Source organism: Apostichopus japonicus, chromosome 2 (assembly GCF_037975245.1).
Source record: "Apostichopus japonicus isolate 1M-3 chromosome 2, ASM3797524v1, whole genome shotgun sequence".
NCBI classification, from domain to species: domain Eukaryota; kingdom Metazoa; phylum Echinodermata; class Holothuroidea; order Aspidochirotida; family Stichopodidae; genus Apostichopus; species Apostichopus japonicus.
This window is the reverse complement of record NC_092562.1, coordinates 18,648,805-18,667,200: the sequence shown is the minus strand read 5'-3', so window position 1 is coordinate 18,667,200 and position 18,396 is coordinate 18,648,805. Positions and strand designations below refer to the sequence as shown.

At 37.3% G+C, this 18,396-nt stretch overlaps 1 protein-coding gene across 1 annotated transcript; it reads left to right on the top strand.

Moving 5' to 3' along the window:
• The first annotated feature begins 11,431 nt into the window (after positions 1–11,431).
• On the top strand, positions 11,432–16,746 carry LOC139980941 (uncharacterized). Its single transcript, XM_071993002.1, has 5 exons — positions 11,432–11,589; positions 13,741–13,908; positions 14,730–14,849; positions 15,316–15,453; positions 15,695–16,746. The coding sequence occupies exons 1-5, from the start codon at positions 11,527–11,529 to the stop codon at positions 15,902–15,904; spliced, it is 699 nt and encodes a 232-aa protein (XP_071849103.1). The 5' UTR covers positions 11,432–11,526; the 3' UTR covers positions 15,905–16,746.
• The last annotated feature ends 1,650 nt before the right edge of the window (positions 16,747–18,396 follow it).

Sequence of the window (18,396 nt, the reverse complement as noted above, 5' to 3'; positions counted from 1 at the left end):
TGAGACTGAAATAAATAACTTTTATCTGTTTATTGGCAATGCCCCAAATTCTTTTCATTTCGAAAGACGCACAGTTTTAAGATCATTACACACTGTAGGCTTCGATTCTATATTTGCCTTCAGTTTAGGGGAGATCTTTGGATTTTCATTCCTATAGATATCGCTAGATATTGCTAGATATCCATACAGTACAGTGTCTGTGAGATTTCTTGGGATTTTTCGGCGCCTGATCTTGGGAAATTGCAAAAAATCGGGAGTGGTCACACTCCATGTAGGTCAGTGCACGACCTCTAGACGTCACTAATACACAACCCGATCACTTGTTATCGATGAAGTGGTGTGTTGCCGGATTTTGTCAAGGTCTTGGTACTACGGGCGAAGGTCATTAATTAAGTTTCGTAACTCATCAGGAAGCGATTAGAGGGGTGTGGCGTAGGGTTGTGGGGCGCGCGTTTTCATGCAGATGGGAACAATCTAGAGAAGTGATTGGTGCATCCGCCCCTCCCCCTGCCCATGATATACGCCCTTGGATCCACTACATGATATTCACTGCAGATGTGCTCAATTAAACAATCGCATGCGGAATTTATTTTAGATTCATTGTACGAGTTGCGGTACTAGGTTTGGGGTATCAATTAGCATTCAGGTCGGAGTTTATAACATTTTATCTCTGGATGGAAGTGTTGCATCGAAGGACACAGATGTAGTACAGTTCGCATTTAGATCCTGGTCTATCACCGAAATGCGTCATGTTCCCCGACGATTCGGTCAGCCACAGTTGGTTTCATATCACAATTGTGCAATTGTTTAAGGCGTCCATACACACACACGCGTCATGATAGACCATATAGATACATTAGTGAGAGAGGAAAAATGGAAACCTCAAAAATGGAGTTTTCGGTGTAAGGGGTAGGGTAAGGCGCACGCCCCTTCCGAAATCCTCGATCCGTCACTGGCTACCCTGTGTATATTATAGGGATCAGCGCTGTAATTATGTCAATGCTCCTCTTTCTCTTCCCGGTGTCTTGGCGTTGTTCTTCTCCTCCCTCCTTTTCTCCTTTTTCTCTCTTTCTTCTTTTTCTTTTCCCTTCCTTCCTTCCTCTCCTTCCTCCTCTTTTCTTCCCCTCTCCTTTTTCCCTTTTTTTCTTCTCTCTTTTTTTCTCTCCTCTTTTTTCTTACCCGGGGGGCGCGCGCCCCCAACGCCCCCCTGGATACGCGCCTGATTAGTATCCACAATTTGAGCCATTAGTATACGTTGTATTGTGCGTTCGTCCAATATGATGTCTTATATCGCCACTGGAAGGTAAAATCATACATCTTCGTCATTATATATACTAAAATATGCTCCAGAAACGGTAGCTTTGGCAAATTCGTTGAAAACAAATTACAAAGACAAACGCAATGGAGGCCTTTGTACATTTGCTGTGTGAAAATTTAGTAAACAGTTGCCTTAACAATATTGATCGATGAATACAATTCGGTTGAAGGGATGTGGGAATGTACGATACAAGGCATGGGTTATTTCGTGCAAAAACATGTAAATAACAAGCCAATGTGAATAAAAAATATATATAAGAAATTGTTATCTGGCACGAAAAGTGAAAATGATGGCTGAGGGAAATATACTGACCATAGAGAATGTGAATGACGGACACACCGCCAACATAGACTATGACAAGGTAAATAAACGTTGACGGAAAATCGATCCTCAGAACATGCCGGCGATTAGTGAATTTGTTATCATAGTTAAGCAGAGTCCTGGTACGGTGGAGCAAGGGTAACAGGGGACTCCACCCACCCACCCCCCTGCTTACCATCTCTAATTCCAACAAACAAGTTTTAAACAGAATCCATACAACAGCCCAGCGCTTTGCACTCAAAATCCCTTCTTATAATCGGAACCTCGCATGTTCTTCATGCGGGCAACACAAGCCCTATTTTTAAACTTCTTGAAAAATTTAACATTAATTTAACCTATTCAAAAAGAACCTCGAGAAAGACCCATTAATTAAAGATCTCCTCCTGAAAGACCAAGTCGTAACCACACACTTCCCAATAAACAAACCAATCTGTCTTCTCATTCCTTAGGCTTATGTACCGCGTCCCTATGGCAAGCCGTTTTAACATTTACCTCGCAATTCGACTTAAGTCGAATACATTTCACTAAAGTGGAATTCAATTTCACTTAAGCAGAATACTATTTAACTTAAGTGGAATTCTATTTCACTTAAGTGGAATACCATTCCACTTAAGCTTAATTGTATTTTACTTAAGCTGAATTCATTAACATGTCACTGCATTTTACTTAAGCTAAATTCTTTTTCACTTAAGTGGAATTGCATTCTACTTAAGTGGAATTGTATTTTACTTAAGCTAAATTCAATTTCACTTAAGTTGAATTGCATTCTACTTAAGTGGAATACAATTCCACTTAAGTGGAATGTCCTGCCTATTTCACTTAAGTGAAATTGTATTTCACTTAAGTAGAATTCTATTTCACTTCAGTGAAATGTGATTGGATAGTCTATTTCACTTAAGTGGAATGTGATTGAATAGTCTATTCCACTTAAGTGATGGCTAGTACATTCAACGCCAAGCTTTGCCCATGCCTTTGCGCGCCATTATAAACAACTTGCTGCGATACGTGTACGTACGTACGTGGTGTCGATATGTGCACAATGAATATCGGCTGTCCATCGGGATCCAGCTAGCACTTAACATCCGTGCAAGTTACGTACGTTGTGCATCATACTGATTGTTCCCCTGTGCAAGTGAGGAAACAACACTTCGAATTGTGTCTCTAACAACAACATTTACTTGATCGCATTTCAGCAATTTTAGATGTGAATGATTAGCCATAGCCACACGTGCATATGGCAAGCCGTTTTAATATTTACCTCGCAATTAGACTTAAGTCGAATACATTTCACTTAAGTGGAATACATTCTACTTAAGTGAAATGTTATTCCGCTTAAGTAAAATGTATTCCACTTAAGTGGAATTCAATTTCACTTAAGTAGAATTCCATTTCACTTAAGTGGAAATGGACATTTCTATTTCACTTAAGGGGAAATGCATTCCACTTAAGTGGAACTGTATTTCACTTAAGTGGAATACATTTCCACTTAAGTGGAATAACATTTCACTTAAGCTTAATAGCCCATCTATTTCACTTAAGTGGAATACAATTCCACTTAAGTGAAATGCATTTCCACTTAAGTGAAATACAATTCCACTTTAGTGGAATGCATTTCCACTTAAATGGAATTGTATTCCACTTAAGTGGAATACAATTTCACTTAAGTGGAATAATATCTTTTGGGCGTCAATTTCACTTAAGTGGAATCCTATTCTGCTTAAGTAAAATACAATTCCACTTAAGTGGAAATGTTGATATGTGGCTTATATATAAATACAATTTAGGGTAATGTTCGTCGTAACGCATTCAATTGCTCATCACATATGATGATGTAGTCGATCCTCGTTGCACGTGTACACCATTGCTATGGCTAATCATTTACATCTAACATTGCTGGAATGCGATCAAATAATTGTTGTTGTTAGAGACACAATTCAAAGTGTTGTTTCCTCACTTGCACAGGGCAACAATCAGTATGATGCACAACAGAGGCGACTTACATCTTGTTTAAGTAACATAGGCAGAATTCGTAACTTTTTAGAGAGTGAAACTTTTGACGAAATAAAAGATTCCATCCAAAACCCAAAATCCAAAAAAGTAATACGTTCTTTTGCCCTTGTCAATGCGTTTTCGGCTGTAGCTCCAACCACTTGTAATGTATTTGCCATGGCTTTATTTTGGTAATGGTATTCGTCAGGTACCAGGTCAGGTACATACGTACACACCTTGCACGGATGTTAAAGCAGCATTTTGCGTCCTCGACTATGGTATTTCTCAACCTCACTGACTCCACTATGCCATAACGACATACATAACTAGCTTATCTATTTATATTTTACTTCAAATGGTGGCATAAAAGTCGAAAAAATTGCAACTTTCAACTGTGTTGTTCTCCAAGATATTTTCCGTTGGGAACCCAATAAACCTCGCCCATAATATGAATATTTAAACACTACGAACGTCATTGACAGATACGTAATATAACACCACGCTTGATTTGTGTACAGTCTATACGGCAGTTGTACCAGGGAGTTGTACCAACGCAAAGTCTTGAATCTATTTTTAGCAACGGCTCATAACTAAACCTGCATCTCTGATTGGTTGAATTCAAACTAGTAGGTTTGGGAACTGAATGCGATTTAATTTTGTATGTGGAATACTCGCTAATTAACGTTTTTGGCAGGGAAAAACTTGGCTAATATCTTAATTTGCTGTTTTGTGATTTGATGTATGTAAAAAACTCGATGGACATGTCAAAAAAGTAGAAAACGGCGACCAAACGCAAAATGCTCATGAATAAACATACTATTCACTGATTGGTGGAATTCAAACTAGTGGATTTGGAGATATGAAAACTTTGTCGAGGACACTTTTACTCGTTATCGATATATATTAATCGTTAATTACTCGCTAATTAACGCTCTTGGCAGGATGAAAATTGGATGGTATCTTAGTTTGCTGTTTTATGATTGATACATGTAAAAAAATCGATGCACATGTTAAAAAGGTGGAAAAAAGCGACCCAACGCAAAATGCTGCTTTAAGTGCTAGCTGGATCCCGATGGACAGCCGATATTCATTGTGCACATATCGACACCACGTACGTACGTACACGTATCGCGGCAAGTTGTTTATAATGGCGCGCAAAGGCATGGGCAAAGTTTGGCGTTGAATGTACTAGCCAATCACATTCCACTTAAGTGGAATGCACTAGCCAATCACATTCCACTTAAGTGAAATAGACTATCCAATCACATTTCATTTAAGTGGAATGCATTTCCACTTAAGTGGAATTGCATTCCACTTAAGTGAAATAGACAGGACATTCCACTTAAGTGGAATTGTATTCCACTTAAGTAGAATACAATTCCACTTAAGTGAAATGCATTTCCACTTAAGTGGAATACAATTCCACTTAAGTGGAATGCAATTCCACTTAAGTGAAATAGAATTTAGCTTAAGTAAAATGCAGTGACAAGTTGATGAATTCAGCTTAAGTAAAATACAATTAAGCTTAAGTGGAATGGTATTCCACTTAAGTGAAATAGAATTCCACTTAAGTTAAATAGTATTCTGCTTAAGTGAAATTGAATTCCACTTAAGTGAAATGTATTCGACTTCGACTTAAGTCGAATTGCGAGGTAAATGTTAAAACGGCTTGCCATACGTGCAACGAGGATCGACTACATCATCATATGTGATGAGCAATTGAATGCGGTACGACGAACATTACCCTAAATTGTATTTATATATAAGCCACAAATAAACATTTCCATTTAAGTGGAATTGTATTTTACTTTAGCAGAATAGAATTCCACTTAAGTGAAATTGACGCCCAAAAGATATTATTCCACTTAAGTGGAATTGTATTTTACTTAAGTGGAATACAATTTCACTTAATTGGAATGCATTCCACTTAAGTGGAATTATATTTCACTTAAGTGGAAATGCATTTCACTTAAGTGGAATTGTATTTCACTTAAGTGAAATAGATGGGCTATTTAGCTTAAGTGAAATGTTATTCCACTTAATTTAAATGCTATTCCACTTAAGTGAAATACAATTCCACTTAAGTGGAATGCATTTCCACTTAAGTGAAATAGAAATGTCCATTTCCACTTAAGTGAAATGTATTCGACTTCAAGTCTAATTGCGAGGTAAATGTTAAAACGGCTTGCCATACGTCCCGACGCCGTGTACATATGGCAAGCCGTTTTAACATTTACCTCGCAATTCGACTTAAGTCGAATACATTTCACTTAAGTGGAATTCAATTTCACTTAAGCAGAATACTATTTAACTTAAGTGGAATTCTATTTCACTTAAGTGGAATACCATTCCACTTAAGCTTAATTGTATTTTACTTAAGCTGAATTCATCAACTTGTCACTGCATTTCACTTAAGCTAAATTCTATTTCACTTAAGTGGAATTGCATTCCACTTAAGTGGAATTGTATTCCACTTAAGTGGAAATGCATTTCACTTAAGTGGAATTGTATTCTACTTAAGTGGAATACAATTCCACTTAAGTGGAATGTCCTGTCTATTTTACTTAAGTGGAATACAATTCCACTTAAGTGGTAATGCATTCCACTTAAGTGAAATGTGATTGGATAATCTATTTCACTTAAGTGGAATGTGATTGGCTTGTCTATTCCACTTAAGTGGAATGTGATTGGCTAGTGCATTCACCGCCAAACTTTGCCCATGCCTTTGCGCGCCATTATAAACAACTTGCCGCGATACGTGTAAGTACGTACGTGGTGTCGATATGTGCACAATGAATATCGGCTGTCCATCGGGATCCAGCTAGCACTAAACATCCGTGCAAGGTGTGTACCTACGTACCTGACCTGGTACCTGACGAATACCATTACCAAAATAAAGCCAATACATAATAAGTGGTTGGAGCTACAGCCGAAAACGCATTGACAAGGGCAAGAGAACGTTTAACTTTTTGTGGATTTGGGGTTTTGGATGGAATCTTTTATTTATCAAAAGTTTCACTCTCTAAAAAGTTACGAATTCTGCCTATGTTACTTAAGATGTAAGTCGCCTCTGTTGTGCATCATACTGATTAATCCCCTGTGCAAGTGAGGAAACATCACTTCGAATTGTGTCTCTAACAACAACAATTTTTTGATCGCATTACAGCAATGTTAGATGTGAATGATTAGCCATAGTCATGATATACACGTGCAACGAGGATCGACTACATCATCATATGTGATGAGCAATTGAATGCGTTACGACGAACATTACCCTAAATTATATTTATATATAAGCCACATATCAACAATTCCACTTAAGTGGAATTGTACTTTACTTAAGCAGAATAGAATTCCACTTAAGTGAAATTGACGCCCAAAAGATATGATTCCACTTAAGTGAAATTGTATTCCACTTAAGTGGAATACAATTCCACTTAAGTGGAAATGCATTCCACTTAAGTGGAATTGTATTTCACTTAAGTGGAAATGCATTTCACTTAAGTGGAATTGTATTCCACTTAAGTGAAATAGATGGGCTATTTAGCTTAAGTGGAATTGTATTCCACTTAAGTGGAAATGCATTCCACTTAAGTGAAATACAATTCCACTTAAGTGGAATGCATTTCCACTTAAGTGGAATACAATTCCACTTAAGTGGAATTCATTTCCACTTAAGTGAAATAGAAATGTCCATTTCCACTTAAGTGAAATTGAATTCCACTTAGGTGGAATATATTTTACTTAAGTGGAATTCCATCTCACTTAAGTAGAATGTATTCCACTTAAGTGAAATGTATTCGACTTAAGTCTAATTGCGAGGTAAATGTTAAAACGGCTTGCCATATGTACAGACAGTGTATGTCATACTAAACATCGTTCATGCAATGACGTCATTGAGTCTGAAGGTTAAACTGCTTATTTTTCGAGCAACGGTGGGACGTTTTTTTTTCATTTGATATTTTCTACACGAAAATAAGTTTTTTTAACAAAAAAAGTTTTATATTTGTCTATCAAATTGTCCAAATATTTCATTTCAATGAGTGACATATGCCCGTGTCATGATCTCTTTAAAGGCATTGAAGCCTTGCCCCAAACCGCGTGCCGCGCTCTGAAAAAGTTAACTTTCCGTTGCTTCCAAGTAAAGATTTCTACTTGTCGCTACAAAATGCAGACAGTAATGAAACGTGATACCCTGTTATCTTTAGCTGGACCTGAGATGTCCATCGCTGTAACGTTTGTACACTGTGCTGTGGGTATTGACCGCAGCTGTATGTACCGACTGTACATTAGTGTTTAATTACCGAAGGCAGCAAGCTGAGTGAATATTTTCTGGGATCGATGGTGGTGTCTAACAAATCTGTTACAACTCAATCGAAACTAGGTCAGATTAGACGTTTCTTTTGTGGAGTCTTCACACCCTTTAAGAACTGAAACCCCATTCAATAGAAATCTCTCCCTCACTGGCTCTTTGTCTCCTTTGTTCCTTTACTTCGGGTTCTTTCCTTCATACACCCATGGCTTTCTATTCAATGCTATTGTAACAGTACTTCACTTATCAAACATTCCCTGGCTCAACGAAGACAACTGACTATCAAAAAAAAAAGGTGTCTTTTCTTTGATAACAAATCTATTATCCCCCGCATGACCTCTCGCGAGGTCGATCAGGGGTTAAACTTCTTTACTACTTGAGACCCCCTCTCGTTTGGTTAAACACTCACAAGTTGTTTATTTTCAGTGAACTGAGTTCAGGTTTCCTGGTTCAAATAAGGTTCATATTTCCACCATCAATGGTATTGGAAGCCTTTGTAGCTTATATATATATATATATATATATATATATATAAGCTACAAAGCTATATATATATATATATATATATATATATATATATATATATATATATATAAGATACAATATAAAGAGATATAAGAATCTTCATTGACCATAAAAGTAAAACATCTCAGTAAAAATAGACAATAAAACAATCATAAATACATCGAAAATACATACAAATCTGATTCCTAAAAAGGAAAATTAAGACTTCTACGTCCATGTACTGACACATAAAATTGGCCTATTTCCTACAGAATTCATTGGCAAGATTGAGAATAGCCCTTGGCAAGAACGAACGCCTGTATCTCTCAGTTCGGCATCTCATGACAATGGGTCTGCCCGTTCGATTGCTGTAATCTACCCGATGCCCCAGAGGATGTTGGGATGACATGATTGACTTCATATTTCTCTGTGATACTGTGACAAGCAACTCATCTATTGAACTGCGGTGCTGTGACCGACAAACATTCCTTGCTTTAGAAACTAGTCTATTTAACTCGGTCATGTCTCTAGCAGTAGTATTTTCCACCCCAGGCGGCTAAACAGAATGTAATGATGGTCTCGATTGCCGCTTTATAGAACAGAGAAATGAGAGTCGTGACTAGTCTGAATGAATTAAGCTTCCTTAATAGGAACATACGCTGATTAGGTTTTTGCTAGAACAGTTTTTACATGTTCATCCCACTCCAATTTATCAGTGATGGTTACTCCCAGGTATTTATAAGATTGCACTTGTTCTACTGATTCATTTCCAATCTCCATTCCCTCAAGTCGGTGCCTACTACGTCGAAAACCAATGACGAGCTCCTTTGTTTTAGACACATACAGTTGTAATCTGTTTTCATCACACCAGTTTTTGAAGGTGGATATTTCTTGCCTATACCCGGCCTCGTCACCATTCTTACCAATAAGACCTAAGATGCATGTGTCGTCGGCAAATTTAACAATATGCGTGTTAGGTTGTGTGCTACGACAGCTAGAAGTATAAAGGTTGAATAGAACAGGTGATATAACACAAACTTGCGGGGCGCCAGTGTTTGTAACAATGTCACTTGAAAATCTACAGACACTGGATCCTGTTTGTTAGAAAGTCCAACACCCACTTCGTCAGATTACAGTTAATATCATAGTCGCACATTTTGTCAAAAGTAGATGAGTAGATGCAGTAGATGAGGTAAATGACATTTTTGGATAGGCAGTTTATTGTATGCCGAATTTGGAACGTGCGTTTGGTTTGGTTGCTCCGAAAGGCCCCAGTCGAATCGACAATAAGCACGTTTTGCAATTTTGTGTACAGGGCGATGATCCTGTAGTTTCTGTTTTGTTTTCCCCTAATGGGGTGTCATCCTGAAAGGATGCCCGAAATGCGATGACAGGTAGTTCTGAGAAAACTGATTTCAGGCGTTCGGTGCTTTGAAGTAGGTAAAAATTCTTCTGAATGATATTAGCCACAGTGGTGGGAGACCAGGGTGGGATTCAGTAACCAATGGTACCCTTTTGGAACTGGTTTAACGAGTTTTGTAAGTCAATGTTTCGGTACGGGGTTTGCTTTTAGCCTTCTTGATGGCATTTTCAATAGTACCCCGAAAATACTGTCTGTTTATGAGGTGTTGTGACAGTTCTTTGGTGCGGGAATCAAAATCGACTTCAGAGGAGCAAATGCGTCGAATGCGCAACGCTTGACTGTACGAACTATTTCTGGTACAGTGACGTGGATGGCAACTGATTGGTAAAAGGTAGTTGTGCTTGTTCGTGGGTTGTTTTGAGTGAACCAACCTAGCTTCAATATTTTAGATTCAGAATTTGCAAAACCCATCTACATTATAAAAAATAAACATTGCAAAAAGTAAGAATAGATTAACAAATTGAAACACATGTGGCTCGATGATGTCATATTTAGACTTGATCAAATCTTCAGGCTTGCGTGTGAAGAATCATTAAAATATGTATTATGCGGTATGAGATACAGCTCCCCTGATAGATGAAAAATACTTCCGTCTTCAGTATGTTTAAATAAAGTGCTCTGATTTTGAACTGAGTTCAGGTTTCCTGGTTCATATAAGATTCATATTTGCACTATGAATGGCATTGATAGCCTTTGTAGCTAATATATCCTTCCTAATGTATGCATATCGTCAGTCGAGCTTTAACACGTGTAATTGACTCGTGATGTAAGATAAAAGCTTCCACGTTAAAGTTTCTATAGGTTCTAGAGTGAGGTCACTGATGTTGGCAATAGAACAATAGAAGGTTAGCAGGAATACATTACAGTACGGTGCAAAGAGGCAGACCCTGGTTTGATGAATAAGGCGATGTGGCCTTGGGGTCGATTAAACAGACCTTCACTTGAAGAAAGGGGAAAGGGAATGTTTGGGGTCTTTAGAAAGGGAAAAAATAAATTTCCAATGGAAAGTATAAAAGAAGCTGGGATGGTGACTCGGACATAATAAATGCCACCTACGCTTACAATTTCTTACCGTATTCTAACGATAACCCTTTGCACAATCGCTATCAATAATAATATATTTATGTCTCTTATATATATCTCATTTATGGTGTCATATCGACAAAAGGACAAGCGGTTTAAACTAGTTTACGCCCCCATTTGTGTAGCGGATAACAGCTGTATTTAGTAACAAGATGTTTTGTATGTCTATAGTACCGGTGACCTTTGGTTGATCTTTTGCCTGAAAATTTTCCAGGGGCATCCCGAGAAGTATATGGTATAAAGATACCAGGGTCGGATACAAACATACAAGACTGGCTATTTTGATATTATTTATTTTATTATAGAATGTGTTTATATTGGTACCCGGCCAGCGTCATCAAACCTTACTAAAACCTTCAAAATCTTGAAAACTAATTGTAACACGGATCCGGTCCTTTGTTAATCACTTACGTCAGTGACACATGTAACTAGGATTTTAAGAGAAAAGTAAGCTTCCCAGAAAGGATAAAAGGAGCTGGGATGGTGACTAGAACCCAATAAGCGCCAGCTACACTTACTCAGTTCTTCGACTGAGATACAGTTGTGCCAAACACCGCTGCAAGTTATTTCATCGCTATGGCTCAAGAGATGCGAGGAAAAGATCTTTCCATGGTGATGGATTCACCTCCTGCGTATCAGGTAAGGAAATCACTTAAGCTTTTGTCTTATTTTCTTGTTGTTTTCAATTGCAAATAACTATTTCAACGCTCATTCAAAATTTGATTCAATCGATCAAGCCAACTCACAGCCTGTTCTAGATTGTTTTGTCCACCACTCGGATGAACGTTAAATATAACGAGTAATAAATGTTTTTCGATTAAGAAACGTTTCGTCGTTCAGACATCCGTGTCATATTCAACACATGCAAATTCAAATCTGGAATAGTTACAAGTTTACTCAATATTTAACATACAACTTGACAAGTAAAGTTAATGAATTGCATTATTTAGGTATTTCCTTGTCAGGTCAGTTTGTCGAATCCTTCATTCCCGTCATGGAAATGCTATTAAACTCACAGCCACAGAAAGTCGGTATTTGCTATACAGCTTGAATGATTAATATTATGTTATGACAAAGTGTTAGTACTTTGCTTATGCCTAAATGTATCTCATTGTTCTTGTCATTAGGGGATCATATTATATCATCTGATTGTGTCTTTTCAGGCGACTAGATTAAAGCAAATAATTGAGTAGTAATCTGAGAAACATCGTTAGTTAGTTGAGAGGCATGCGGTTCATCCGAGCTGCAGGTCCTAAACTGATAGCGACATTTTCCCCTTCATTTCGTTTTGTTCTGTTGATAACAACAACACATTTTCTTACTAATAAATTAATGTAGAAAGGGTATTTTACAATAGACCAAAAAGGTCTTAGAGTAATGTTACCCAATTTGACGAAACTTAGGAAATAAACAGAACAATGGTATGGATGATACTGTATTGATATACCATAATTCTTCCCCGTTCTGGCGTCCGTACGAATTACAATTTCGAAAATACATTAAACTCAGTTTCCAAATTTTCAAATATGTATGTGCCTTCCATTTGCACGGTATTCGAATTGCATACTGTCATTTAGAAATTCGACTTCAAGTTAACATCGATCTTAGTTATGGTTGTCGTCATCATCAAGATAGTGGCTATCCGTGTCAAAATAATAGCAGTCATCATCGAAATATTTGTGTCCATCATCAAGAAAGTGGTCATTTTCATCAAGATAGTTGTCATCTTCGACAACATTTGCCCTTTTGGCGTTACATAAAGCTTGAGAAACGCCGCCAGCAGCTATGAGAAACTGTATTTTATTAGGGAGATGTTATATTTGAAAACATTTCTACATATTTTAAAATGGAGACTGGAGGTAGACTAATGATAGATATATCCATGCACGGCCAACATAACCTGACTTACAACAACTGTTTCCTCATTTTAATAGCTCTAAGTAAATGCACCTACACTGTTACACCGATCCAGTAGAGAAATAGCATTACGCTCCTGTCTAAAGCTACTCGCAGAACAGGTAAAAACATCGAATGTACTGAATCCATGACAATATGCTGCTATTCATGTATAATATTGGGGAGCGGGGACGAAATACAGAAATGCAAACGAGATCAAAAGTGTTGTCTATTTTGCAGAGATGGTGTACTCGTAATTTAGCATAGAGACCTGTATTCGTGTGGATTTTTTACTCGTACTCGGAATCTAGTCGAGATTAGGTACTCGTATCTCAACCTGCCTATACTGATATCAAGGGGAATTTTACTCGTACTCGTGGGAGAGGACTGCTTAGACATATGGTTGAATGAACAGACCATTCTAAACCGTTTCTTCTTCTAGGTCAACATTTTAACGGTCATGGTATGGCAATTAGCAAGTATCAAATGATAGTGCAAGTCCTCAGCTATGTTATGGTGGGTAGCATCCATAGTTGAATAATTTCTATAATGGCAAGCTCTGAAAGTGACGAATTTATATTGTAAACGCCAGTGGAGATATTAATCGTGTTGGTTATACTAACGAAACGAAGTCAACAGTTTTATATATGCTTTTAAAATATGTTTCTTCGATTTCCTTCTCTGCATTTTGCCGAGTTGGAAACGGGTATCCTGATATGACGTCATACATTATGCAACTTTCTATGACTTGTGACTCGCACTACAATACTGCAATAATCAAGAAATCTTCAGCAGGGCTTGTCAATAGTTCATACCTCCGTTGGTCACTTTGTCAAATACTCATTTTTTTTTATTTTAGCTGTTAATTTGCTTTAAAATTTCTTGATCCGATAGGGTAAGGATAGGACCAAGCTGTACGTGGTGGCCATATCAGTCATTGTTGTGACCATCCTGGTGGGATTCTTTGGTGTCTTTTTTATGTTGTTGTCAGCACCAGAACCAACGATTGTAAACAACTTATCAAACGAAGTCGAAGCAGAAGATCCGATCGTCATTACTCGGGTAAGTACAAGCTGAAGCGATAATGGTTGTCATATAGTTGATATTATTTAATAGTTTAGTGGGCACTGCATAATTATTTCCGGCTCGTACCAGAAACAGTTTTTGCCATCTGAAAATGTCTTCTAACTTGTAAGAGAGCACAGCGAGCTTACACTTTGAACTGGATAGCTATCAGACGTGAAGTATGAGTAATAAGCCATTCAGTTTCTTCAATATGAACATGTGGCTGTTTAGCGTCGTAAGATAATTACCCTTCGACGCGATATTATAATAGGGTACAGAAGCCTACCAAATCCAGCATCATTTTGGATGTGACGAGTTTGTCTGTTACTTGAGATCACAAGACTGATAGTTTCCCATTGATTATTTGAATTATTATGCGGACCTGGAAAATTCGGCCGCTTCATGTAAGCTGCAAGTTATTCAGCTATTTATATCATAATGGATCTGAAATCTATAAGGACAATGAGTTATAACATGCTACTATAATTGTTTTTTGTGTGCATTAAGTCGTTCTTAAGTAACATATCTAATGTAAAGTACTAAGAAGCAAAAGTGTTATTCCTTCAATGCCTTTTCATACCACACGACTGAGAAAATGTTTTTATCGCAGAAATACAAACAAAGTTTATTCACGTAATGAACAAAAATGGATTAAGGAACTTTTAAACTTTGATATTTCCACACTTGAAGACGAATCTTGTTAGTTGTAAATGTCACAGTAATTATGAGGATTCTATTTTAGTCATTTGATTCCCAAAATATAATTCAACGCAACATTCTGCAGATAGTTGTCAAATGGTGTATTTTATTCTTTGTAGAGTGTATCCTTCGAAATGGGTGATGGCGTGCAACATCACGAAGTCATGACGGCCAAGGGTGACGTTCTCACCATTAAGAGTATCGGCGATGGTTTTGTGGCCATCTTTGATCATGGAAGGGTAAGCCCAATTATGAAGAGCAATTTTACCTTGGTCTTATAATAACACACTTCCCTTCCAACCTTCCCAAAGCAATTACTGAAGAATGAAGAGAATTGGCCACGCCATACTTCAACATATTATAACAGAAGAGGCGAAATATTTGACAGCAAAACATGATTTATTTCGTTATTTAATTATTTGTTAGCAAGGTCTCTATGCCAGCGACTGCCCTTACCCCCTCCTCGACCCTGAATTAAGAGACTCGTTCAGTTAATGTCATCGGATTTATATGATGTCCGTCCTTTTTGTTCTTTTCCGGTAAACCAGCCATATATAATAAGAAAGTTCCATTTCTCTGTATGGCGATTAAAGGCTATCATATTATTTACTAAGCAACAATGGAAAAATGTGTTTTATTGTATTTATGCGTCACACATCTGCTTCATACTTTAAATGACATTTTATGAATTATTTTATATTTCAGGAAATTGTGATGATTAAAAACCAGACTTCTTCGACCTGCTACTTCACCCGATTGCAAGAAATTCCTGACATGGGAATGGAAGATATGGATAACGTTCATCCCTTCTACTTCCAAGAAATACAACCCGGATCAGACCTGGTGAGTAAAACAACGTAGCAAAGTAGAAAGAAAAGAACAGAAGCAAAACGTTATCAGAAATTTGAGACAAAATACGCTTACATCTTCAACCAATCGCATCAAAATGTAATAAAATTTCCATTCGGCCAAGTGTGACGCGTATATTTAAGAATGTTTTTAAACAATGTACTTCGATTCTTTATGTATTTTTCTGATGATTAATTCACAACGACATTTAACGCGTTCTCTATGTCTCCCGTAGGTGCCAGTTGATGAAACCGTTGACCTCATCGACTTTAGCCAATCAGATCTCATCCCTGCGGATTACATCAAGTTGACTAACAGCCCTGCTGTGTCAAGCCAGTGTTCCAACGGCGATTCCTATTGGCTGACACCACAAGAGAGCGGATTGGCGAAACGAGGATGGTGGCCAAAGATAACTGTCTGTATTCATATTAAAATAACATTTTAGTGATGAGTGTGAATGTAATAGCGCACCTAAAACATCCACATATCTTTCGATTATATTAAAATTTTGGTTAATATCTAGTTAATTTGTAGTTATATCAGCATTTATTAGTGGTTAAGATTTATTAGTCACATTAGCTATTTTGAAGGAACATTTATATTTCTTGTCACCTAACCAGCCAACATTTCTAAAACTTGAATTTCGACTCATATAAGATTAACACATATGATAAATTCATACATCTTAAAACGGTGGTAACTAATAAGATGGAATATGATACATTTACTTAAGTTTTCTGCTTTTATTTTCATATGTGGACATATGGGAACATGTACTCTGCTAAATGAAAGAGCTGTTGTTTTAAGTCTTTAAAACTATTATCTTAGGCTGTGAAATATAAAGAACAAAAGTCTCAAAGAAAATGGTAAAAAGAGTATTTTAGTTTTACCATCTCTAACATCAAATTTTCGATCGTGCACATCTTATATTCAGAAGGAGCATATTGTGTACTATACGTTCATCAACAATGAGTTATTGTACTTTTTGCGTGTTTGGATTTTCAGAAAATTAATGTTCGCTCAAGTTAACTTTAGATCATCAATCAATCACAAATATCACAAAAGACACACAAATTCTTGCACTCGTGTCAACTTTAACCACAATTTTATGGTAAGTTACGAATTTCGATATGCTTTAATTTAGAAAAGTTTGTCCCAATTTTGAAATTTGTAAGATCTAATCAGTGATAATTATGAGCGGGTTTAGGTCTAACATCAAATTGATAATAGTAAGAGGTGGTGGAGTCTACTTAAAATAATACATTCCCCAAAAAACATTTTCATTGATATCTGTTGTTATATATGTCTTTCTTGAGTTTGCATCCAAGCTAAAGTTTTATTTTAAGAGACATTACAGCGGCAAAATCTGTTCACATTGCGCACGATTCCATTCACCCTTTGTAGTAAACTATGCTAACAATTCCCGTGTATACACAAGCCAGACTTTTTTCACACTTCACAATTCTAAATGTTGTGACAGCGAAGAAGCCCCCATCAGAGAATTCCATGCAGGTCCTGAGCCTGAGGAATGACCACGGCTCTTAGATTGGCGAACAAAAGTCATTTCAGAGTAATTCCTCCTAGTAACATATATATATTTGTACTTGGAAATCACTAGGAGAGAACAATAAATATCCCTTGGGTCCTAGATCAAGAGAGGCTTGCCCCTTGTCGGCTCTTGCACTCCTGGTCAATGTCAGTATACCTCACCTCCGTCACAATGTATCGTCCTTATCGTCAGATGTTGTCACTCGGGTCAGGATCCTATCTTTGATTGCCCCACCCCTGTCCATTACAGTTACAGGTAACACCCCCTTCCCCCCATACGTACCACCACCACCTCTGGTTGATTTACAAGGACAGAACAAGATCCCATAAAGAGGCCAATGACGTAGAAAAGGCTCCCGATCTGTGTTGCATACGTTAGTTTCTTCCATCTGCAGTCTGTATGTGTTCAGTTAGTGAAAGCCAATTCAAGGCAAGTGTCGGTTTCGCAGGCAAAAGAAGGATATATAAACAACAACAATTAAAAAAAAAAAGAAAAAGAAAAAAAAGAAGAAGATATAAAACAACAAAACGACTCAGAAAATTTGAGTCTTTACATTTCTTCTGCATCGAATATAACTTAAGCTGCTGAAGTTTTGGAAATTCGGTCATGACTATGTTAAATTATTATAAATTTTCTTGATAATCAACTTTGATGTAATTTGCATCAAGGTGAAAAATTCCAAGAATATCAAATTCAGAAGTGGTCAAAGTTTAAGGCCCTGCTGTTCTCGTCTCCCAGCAAACTTCTCAACAACTTGTTTAATTTATATTTTGCCCATTAATGAAACACACGAATGCTGAACCAACGTGTTCATGTATTTAGGGAAGTGAAGAATGGACATCATATTCACCGCTTAAAAATAATAACGTACAAAGGTTCCGTCTCAATGGGACATAAACAAAACAAAATCATTTGCCTTGTGCATGTTTCTGACCATGTTCTGATCAAGTATTCCTCCGGACACTTGATAAGTCTTCAATTATACAATTATAAGTAACTTTGTGAGGAATAATGTCTTTTGTATGAATGTTGAAGTTTTAATCATGAGTAACCTTCAAGCCCTTCACCTTCTCCCCCATATTGGCATACCCATTCACCCAGGCCATAACAAGGTAAAAGTACAAAGCACTCAATATCCTGCTCTTAGTATAACACGCACAAAGCAGGATTTTTCTTGTTGATTTCCATAACCTCCAGCTCCAAGAACTGAAAATGGAAACCTGTAGTAGGACATATGTTGGTTCTTTGAGCGTTAAACCAGCCGTCATGCCATTACTGAGGAGGGACTCATCGTACAATCTCAAAGACCTGTCTGAAAAGATGGAAACCTACTGTGTCCTTTTGGTTATATTCGTTTTGCACTCGCAAAATCAATAGTCGCTTCGCAG

What these genes read in the sequence shown, in the direction of transcription:
- LOC139980941 (XM_071993002.1), top strand. Translation starts at nt 11,527, where the DNA reads ATGGCTCAAGAGATGCGAGGAAAAGATCTTTCCATGGTGATGGATTCA. An exon ending in ATTCACCTCCTGCGTATCAG is followed by an intron (nt 11,590 to 13,740) that starts GTAAGGAAATCA and finishes TTGATCCGATAG; the next exon opens with GGTAAGGATAGGACCAAGCT. An exon ending in ATCCGATCGTCATTACTCGG is followed by an intron (nt 13,909 to 14,729) that starts GTAAGTACAAGC and finishes TATTCTTTGTAG; the next exon opens with AGTGTATCCTTCGAAATGGG.